At 37.3% G+C, this 9,635-nt stretch overlaps 1 protein-coding gene across 1 annotated transcript; it reads right to left on the reverse strand.

Annotated features, from left to right (window-relative positions):
- Positions 1-887: 887 nt before the first annotated feature.
- mad2l1 (MAD2 mitotic arrest deficient-like 1 (yeast)) lies at positions 888-9,346 on the reverse strand. The gene is made up of 5 exons (XM_084110493.1): positions 9,181-9,346; positions 8,157-8,303; positions 4,744-4,864; positions 3,757-3,860; positions 888-1,200 (listed from the first exon to the last, which is right to left on the reverse strand). The coding sequence occupies exons 1-5, from the start codon at positions 9,242-9,244 to the stop codon at positions 1,028-1,030; spliced, it is 609 nt and encodes a 202-aa protein (XP_083966619.1). The 5' UTR covers positions 9,245-9,346; the 3' UTR covers positions 888-1,027.
- Between the last annotated feature and the right edge of the window lie 289 nt (positions 9,347-9,635).

Raw genomic sequence — 9,635 nt, forward strand, 5'->3', positions numbered from 1 at the left:
TGAGAAAAATTGAGAAATATTCCTCAGATGCATGTGCGTAATTTATAGCAAAACATCTAGCATATAATTCGATCTCAAACAGTTTAATTAAAAGTAGTTATTTTGTAATTTGCAACAATACGGTTTCGGAAAACAGTCGTGAATAGCTAGTTGATTCCTTCAATTTCTTCAGATACAGTTTTCTGAAGCAGCGAGTTACAGCGTTGTACGGGAAACACACCTGTGTCGGAGTGTGTTTTTGTTAGTGTGTGACTCACTGCCAGTTCCCCCTATCAACGTATTACAGCAATGCGAACTGGGTCAGAGGTCGCAGACTCGAGTTTTCTTGAGATGAAATGCGAGGCTCTTCTCACAGTAATGAAGCATTAAAGCACTGATGTCCACAGAAGCACAGGCTCAAAGCAGGACCTGCTTCAGATCAAACACGTTCACAGCCTTTATTCTGCTCCACATCTTCATAATCGAGTCCTTTCTGTCTCTGTTCAGTGTAATTAATGCGACACTGCTTTACCAAACTAAAAACCTTCACTAACCTCAAGCTAGATAGACACGAAGCACGAGTAAACTCAGTCCTCACAGATCTTGCACGTACATTTCATGTGATGTTTTAAAATAAACGTTCATTGTTGATTCTCTACACAGTAATGCAAATCGGCTTTTTGGGATAGTTTAAACCATCATCATAAAGTGAGAACTAGTATTACAATCACGTATAAATACATAATACAGTAGTAAAAAAAAAAAAAAGACAAATTAAAAACTTTTGAATTTGGGATCAAATATATTCTTGACAGGCTTTGTGCAAATCTCCTGATATGTACACTTAGATTTGTGTCGCCATCTGGAGGAAACTGCGAGCAATCAAAGAAACGCATAAATCAACAATACAATCTTGGAAACAAGATATTTATTTTCTGTATTAGGAAATACAATCTTTAAAACAACAACACATAAGAAATAAGCTTTATATAGATATATACACAGGACTGAAAGGTTGTAACAGAAGACAGAAGGAGAGCCGGCGCGATCACATGGAGTCCGTCCTCTTGTAGGCCACCATACTGTTGACCTTGTGAATGGAGGTGGTGAAGGAACGCAAGCGCACCTCCTCTGATTGGTCAATGAGCTGAGGCCCAGACTCCTCCCACTGCTCCGGCACCTGCAGGTCTTTATCCGTGTAGATCAGCAGGTCGAACGCGCCTGTTGGAGACGACAAAAACAAAAGTGTTAGTCAGATAATATAAAGTGCATCCCAAAAAAAATAAATAATTGTTAGTCAGATCATAATATAAAGTGCGTCCAAAAAAATAAAATAAATAAATTGTTAGTCAGATCAAAATATAAAGTGTGTCCAAAAAAAAAAAAAAAAAAATTGTTAGTCAGATAATAATATAAAGTGCATCCAAAAAAAATAAAATAATAATTGTTAGTCAGATCATAATATAAAGTGTGTCCCAAAAAAACAAAACAAACAAAAATTGTTAGTCAGATCATAATATAAAGTGTCCAAAAAAATAAATAAAAATAAATTGTTAGTCAGATCATAATATAAAGTGTCCAAAAAAATAAAAATAAATTGTTAGTCAGATCATAATATAAAGTGTCCAAAAAAATAAAAATAAATTGTTAGTCAGATCATAATATAAAGTGTCCAAAATAAATAAATAAATAAATAAATAATTGTTAGTCAGATCATAATATAAAGTGTCCAAAAAAATAATAAAATAAAATTGTTAGTCAGATCATAATATAAAGTGCATAAAAAAAAATATATATTATATTTATATATATATATATATATATATATATATATATATATATATATATATATATATATATATATATATATAATTTTTGAGTCAGATCATAATATAAACTGCGTAAAACTTTTAACTTCAATGCACTAGAGATGAAGGTTTTTGAGGAAAACACTCCAGGATGTTTCTCCATATAGTGTCTTCAATGGGGTCCAACGGGTTGAAGGTCCAGATGTGAGTTTCAGTGCAGCTTCAAAGTCTCGACACGATCCAGCCGAGGAATAAGAGTCTCATCTAGACAAACCAGCGACATTTTATAGCAAAAATAAACATTTATATACTTTTTAACCACAAATGCTGGTCTTGCACTCGCTGTGATGCGACACACATTACGTAATCAGGTTGAAAGGTCAAGCGTGTTCTGGTTCAGAAATGTAGAGTAGGGCAAAAAACCTGTTTTATCTTTTATTTTGTAAAAGGCGTTTGACTCGGTCTTTGCACATTCGCTTGTAAACACTGGGTCTGTTCTTACGCCTACGTCACGCTTGACCTTTCAACCTGATTACGTAATGTGTGTCGCATCACAGCTAGTGCAAGACCAGCATTAGTGGATAAAAGTATATAAATGTTTATTTTGTTATAAATGTCCGCTGGTTTGTCTAGATCAGACTCTTATTCCTCGGCTGGATCGTGTCGAGACTTTGAAGCTGCACTGAAACTCACATCTGGACCTTCGACCCGTTGGACCCCATTGAAGACACTAGAGTTTGGTTCCAAAACGCGATAAATCCATTTTGATTAATTTGAGTAAAAATGTGTTTTCTTTACCAAGAATGTGGCAAGATGAAAACCACTATTTTCTGTTTCAAATTTTCACATAGCATCTTTAGGTTATAACAACAAAACAAATTCAAATCCAGATTTTGATTTTCAAAGATTTATTATAAAAACTGATAATTTTTTCCCCAAAATGCAATAAATTCATAACACTTTTTTTCCCCAAATGCAATTAATCCATTGAATCAATATAAAAGTTATTTTTCATATTGAAACTGTTGAAAATACACAACAAAATAAGTTGATCCACATATGACAGCCTCTGAACTCGGTCAATATCTTATTACAGGCACTGGACTAAAAATACATTCAATCAGCTATCGCTAGGAAATACCTCCTGAACTTTTTTGACGTTAGTCCTGCTCGGTTTTCGTTGACTGAGTAAAACAACTGAAAGTTTTTCAAAAGGTCCCCTAGGTTCAACGTGTCAGCGTGACTGAAGTTTGATGCCGTCGTGTGAGAACAAGCAACAGCCGGCATTTTTCCTCCTCCCGCGCCTCGTCTTCTTAATCTCCTCACGTAAATGATTAGATTTCGATGGCTTGCGTTTCTTCCCTACCGCAGAAACCACCACAGGTTCATCAATGCCGTCAAAATTATAAAAGATTTTGTTTGATTGTTGATCAAAAAGTACAAAGTAGATAGGAAAAACTAGGATGCCGGGTGTATTCAAAGCGCTGCCGTTACTGTTTACAGTGCGTGGAATGATGCGCTGTGATTGGTTGAGCGGATTTATCTCATTCTGCAGAGAAAGGAGGCTGGCGTTTGTCGCGGTTTGGAAAGAAAGGGAGAAAACATGACAGAATAACACGGCGGATATCGCATTTTACGTAAAATTTAAAATTGACTTTTCAATACCGACCCTATACAATACTGATTTTTGCAGGAACTCAATTTTTTTTTAAATGGCGTTTATCGCGTTTTGGAACCAAACTCTTCATATGGAGAAACACCCTGGAGTGTTTTCCTCAAAAACCTTCATTTATTTTCGACTGAAGAAAGAAAAACATGAACATTTTGGATGGCGTTGGGGAGAGTAAATTATCAGGAGATTTCAATTTTGGAGTGAACGACTCCTTTAAGAATGTCTCAGACTTGTATCGTTATGGTTGTTGTCGTTGGTGTGAATGTTCCTCGATCTCAGATGAACTGATGAACTCACAGGCAGTCTCCAGCAGCGGCAGGAAGGTGACGGTGGCGGTGACCTGTCGGATCACCGAGCGGATCTCCTCCTGGATGGCTTTTATGGACTTCTCCCTGGGGGCACTGGAACATACAATTATGAACATTGATATGTGCATTGGTCACGCAAGAGAACATTAAAATTAAATCACAGTGAACTTCATGGCTAGGGTTGGGAATCAGATACTTGTTATAAAATCAAATTTTCGATTCCTCTTAATTCCTTTGTGAGCATTTCAATATGACTTCAAACCATTCAAGTGTGTGAGACTCCTGCGCTGGTTTCAGTGCTGCACACACACACACACGCACGTGTAACAGATATTGGATACGTGCAGCTCTTAAAGTGACAGCAGCCTGATATTCTTAATATAATTAATATTCTTGCTGTCTCTATAATAACACTAATCAAACAACAAAAGACAGAAAATTCACTAATTTTTGACTGAATGACTTATATTTACAAATAACAAAAATAACTTCATAATGTATATTTTATTTATAAAGTACAGTGTTATTTTACATTTGATTACAGTTTCTGTACATGAATACTGAAAATCTTAAAACACTCAATCGTATATCTTTGTTCAGTCGTGTCTATGTTGTGATTGCTGATTTTTTATTTGTTCTTTTTTTAGTTACTGAGTGTTTATTGTCTTTAATAATGCTTGAGGTGTGTGTTAGTCCTGCTAGTTGTTCTGTGGTGTTTTAAACCGCAGGCAAACGCTCCTCGTGTAAGTGTTCTTTATCATGATGATTTCTGTTCATGATATTCAGATACAATTAAATATTTTGCAATAATGAAATCAAAGTTTCTTTTTCTCCTAACTGGAATCGCTAAGCAGAATCGCTACAGGACACCTAGGTTGAGTATCGTTAGAATTTTAACGATTCCGATTCATGGCTGTGATTGAATCTGAAGATGATAACGAATCATTATTCTGATATGAGAGATTAAAACACGTACCCGCTCTCCTTCGCCGCCTTGTCGCACTCGATGTCGAACTGCCATCGCTCCAGAACCTCGTTGGTCTCCAGACACGTGATCACCACCACCAGCTTCTGAACGGTGCAGTCGAACAGCCATTCTGCAGAGAGACGGACCATCACTGAGCAAACGCACACACACACACAAACTACACGCAGGAGCGTTCACAGTGAACTTCGGCTGACTGACAGAAACGGGCTGTTTTAAAGGGGTGGTGTAATGCCCTTTTCACAAGATGTAAAATAAGTCTCTGATGTCCCCAGAGTGTGTGTGTGAAGTTTTAGCTCAAAATACCCCACAAATATTTTTATATCGTATGTTAAAATTGTCACTTTTTGAGGGTGAGCAAAAACACACCGTTTTTGTGTCTGTCCCTTTAAATGCAAATGAGCTGCTGCTCCCGGCACAGGGGGCGGAGCTATAAGACACACACTGAACATTTCAAAAACTTTTAGCCTTTTATGTTCAAACCGGAGTCAGACAATAATGGAGAGACTCAAGAAGAAGAGACAACATGTAGAAGCAACAGGACATTTCTGAATGGTTAATTGAGGAATTAATGAAGCTGATGTGTAGTTATCTTTTAGTTATTGATTAGCATATTCTGTCTTGATAATCATAATCAAATCATAATCAACCACCCCTTTAAATGTAAGGTGAGACTTTGATTCATTCACAGCCATTTTACACGTTGGCAACACAGAATCCCACTATTCGCCTACGCAACGATTAAACTCAGGCAAACTTTAGCATACAACCTCTTTGGACAGATATAGACATAATGAAGAAAAGATGATACAAAATTTAATACCTTGGAAAATGGCATTTAAGACTTTTAAAAACTTTTTAAGGGCCTTAATTTTCTCTAAATTGATTTATCAACTTTTAATACTTTAAGACCCTCTAAATACAATATAGGTCTAAATCCATGTGATCACTTATATCAATGTTAAATATCTCATCTAGCCCTAAAACTACTTGCATACTTTAATGTGTTTATTTAAAAACATCCAATTATGCAGAATATACAATGGTTAACATTTAATTGAGTTGTCAATACAATATATAGGGTGTGATTTTACCCATAATTCAGCATATTGACACAATAATAACTGCAAATCCTCCTTGCTCTGCCTGGATCCAGTGGTTTCTGTGAATCGCAGTGATTTCTCTGCTTCTCTGTTCTGTAGCTTTCAGCATTTCTTGTCAAATCTAGTTGTTCAGTCGATCTCAAAGCTCTTCCCCGTTTTAGATGCGTTTTGGGTGTTTTTCACGGCATTCACGCTGAAAACCAATGCTGTCGTGCCACTCAGTGTGTGTAACCGCACACACAAACTTCATTTCTTCTGGGAAAAACTTTGAGGCATCAAATCAGTTGAAAACACATTTAATGTTAAAGGGATACTCCACCTCTGGAAAGATGAACGTGTATTTAAAATGGGTCATTTATGTAGAAGAAATGTGAAATTATTTTTGAATTTGGAGCTTTCTAGACTAAGAAAAGCCAGAAAATGTATTTTTGGCTCATGTGGATGAAAGACAACTCCCAGAATGCACTTGCTTCGCTGCTCTATGAGGCCACTCTCAAGCCACGCCTACCGGTTAGAGCGCGCAGTTAAACAACAAGGTTAGGCTACTAGTGAGTCTCCCTGGGATTTCGAGATCACCCAAAATGTCCGGGATTCCGCTTTTGCGTTCTACAGTCGCCATTCATCATGTTCACTGTGGCGAGCAGGACGAGGCTGAGGGAGAACGGCGCGAGGCCGGTGGCGTGATCACTGATGAGCGGCACCTGAGAGACGTGCCGGTCTCGTATCTCTCACGGAGGAGCGGGAATTTTCTTAGCAATGCTATAACGCACATCAACCGATCACTTGTTTAGCGTTCACGTAAACACTACATTCAGATTCACCAATCGGAATGAATTCAGTTAGATTGAAACAAAATGTGTGCATGTAAACAATGAATGGCGACTGTAAAGAGCAAAAGTCGAATCCCGGACATTTTGGACGATCTCGACGGCCGGACATGTCCGGGAAAAAGAGGATGGTAACCCCGACTACTCAGCTTTCTCCACAGAGCAAGAGCCTGCTAGCTTAGCTTCCAAAGAAAGACGGCTGACACTGTGTACATTCTGTGAGTGAGATCCCTCTATGGGCGGGTTGAACACATGCGGGACAGCTCCCCCTACTGGCTGGAGTCTCTCGCCTCTGGCAAAAAAATCCTCTGATGACGCAAAATGACGATTTTTGCATCATCTGAGGATTTTTTCCAGACAAAAAATACATAAATCTCTCGTCTCAGGGGGATATGAGGGTGGAAAGCACGGTCATTCGAAAATACTACAGGTTTTCTACCATGGTTCGAATTACATGGGAGCCAGTGGGAGCTGAGCTCCCATAGAGAGGATGAGCTCCCATGAAAGCAGTAAAATCATACACCTGTGGGGGTCTCTAAAAATCATCAGCACCATTATTTTAAATTACAAATAAAGCACTTTTTCCTTCAGACTACTGTAGCATGACTTAAAAGATAGGACAAGATGCCAAACACATGGATCTCGCGGGATCTCGGATCGTCATCACACTACGGTACATCCTTATGCTTAAATCAAGTGATAAAAGTGCCGCTACGATCATTGGCGCGGATACTGTGTTTGTGGCTCGCGCACAATCTTCACTCGGGCGCGCTTCAATCCGTTGTGGAGACTCTCTATTCGTTCCAGTAAAATTACAAAACAAAATGCACACAAACGTGTCTCTGCCTGATATAGAACCACTTATAAACATAATCGGATTTGATGAAAAAAAAAAAAAAAACTTATAGGAGTGTGGATTCGAACCCAGAACCTCTGACGCGTTTGGCAAATGTTCTACCACTGGACCACTTAAGTACACGGTCGAACCTGTCGGATCTATCTATTTACTCACGTGAAAATTCTTACAACTAACAGCATATTTTAGACCTCATTAAACAACAAATTAAACCAAATGTACTATTTAAATTGAATTGTGTTACCAACGCTTTTTTATTAAATTTGTATTATATTTGCAAATTTTTATATTTTTATATTACATTATTAAGCTACCGCACCTGCTCATAGGCTACTTTTTTTCTTCTTTTTTTAAAGAGACCCCCACAAAGATGAAATCATAATTCGAACCCTGTTTTCTACTGATATAAAGCTTAATGCTAAATCCTGAAGTATCCTTTTAAATATAAAATATCCCATTACACTGTATAGCTATCTAATGTTACTAAAACATGTGTGTGTTGCTGTTGTTTCCTCAGACAGGTGTGTGTGTTGCTGTTGTTTCCTCAGACAGGTGTGTGTAGGTGTGTGTGTGTGTGTGTGTGTGTGTGTGTGTGTGTGTGTGTGTGTGTGGACGCACCTTTGAGTTGTGTGATGACGTTGGTGAGGTAGTTCTTCAGCTTGGAGTCAGTGGTGAGATGAAGACTCATGTCGTATTGTGTGACTCTGGTGAAGGTTTCCGCCGGATAGATCCCTCGCTGGTAGAGAATACTGTTGATCCCGAACGCTACAGAACACAAACATATATTATTTATATAAATTAGTTTCTGGAACAGCTCTGCACACTATTGCTAACTGTACAAACGTCCTCCTTCAGATCGTGCTTCACGTGTCTTGTAAAAATTATTAAGTAAACATAAGAATCTCTGATATTGTTAGTAATATTTCCAGATCAACACTTACTGAACTAGAGCAGCAACTCAGGTTTACTTAATTATCTATATTATCAAATATGATCATCAGGCTTTTAAGGAAGGTTTATTTGTTCATCTCTCAATCATCATTGCATTGCATTATGTTTTAAAACTACAGAACTTTGGTCATACAACTAATCATTTAAATATCATCTAACGTTAAGACACAGATATTTATATTTTATGCAACTAGACGCTATACTGTTGTTGATTTATTTTATCTTACTTTTTGGCCACATAAATATCAGCTTAGCAACAAATTGCATATTTTGAGCCTCTGAATAAAATTCAGGAAAATGTTGTTTCCTTCTCGAGTATGAACTCCATAATCTCATTCTATATTAAACATAAAAGCGTGATGCATCAAATGCGATGCTCAAAAAACACATATGCAAACTCTTTTTACATTTATTTGATAGTCTAAATGCCCAATACGTTTTTATTTCATTAGATTTTTCGAACTATTTCACATGTCAGGCTTTACAGGGTTAGCGATCACATCTTAACATCTTTTAACCACACATTTGAGATTAAAACAGCAGTCTACTTTAACAATGGCACGAGACTTTTGAAAGGATATTCGCACACCTCAGGACGCCAATCGATTTCAATTCTATTTCTATTGTAACTGACCACGACAAACATTAACGACGCCATGAAACGCATTAAGTCATCAGTAACGTTACTTACAGAAAAATTCGGCAACAAGTTCCGCACTGCCCTTCAGAGTGATTCCCTTCAACGTCTTAGACATCTTGAATTGAGTTTAGATTCGGTAAGTGTGCGTGTAAACTCAGTCCTCGATGCTGCTTGTTTTCTATTAACCGCCAAACAGTTTGAATCTGACGCTGCGTGTGACGTCAGCGCACACGTCATTATGACAGCTCACGTTCAACGAATCAACGTTCAGGAAGAAAAATATTACGTTCAGATGTCGGTTTAAGTTTTGTAACAAAATGATTTTGACCACGCAACAATTTACAAAGGTTGATAATTATATAAAAAGCAGAAGAAGCCTGAAAAATTAAATAAAATGGGAGCGATTTAATAATTATCTTCTTTTACTGTTTTTATTCAATATTTAAATATCACATTAAATTATTTTTTTAACTAAATGACATTTCCTGTCTTTTTAATTGTGTATG

The sequence above is a fragment of the Abramis brama genome (genome assembly GCF_963993115.1).
Source record: "Abramis brama genome assembly, chromosome: 3".
NCBI classification, from domain to species: Eukaryota; Metazoa; Chordata; class Actinopteri; order Cypriniformes; family Leuciscidae; genus Abramis; species Abramis brama.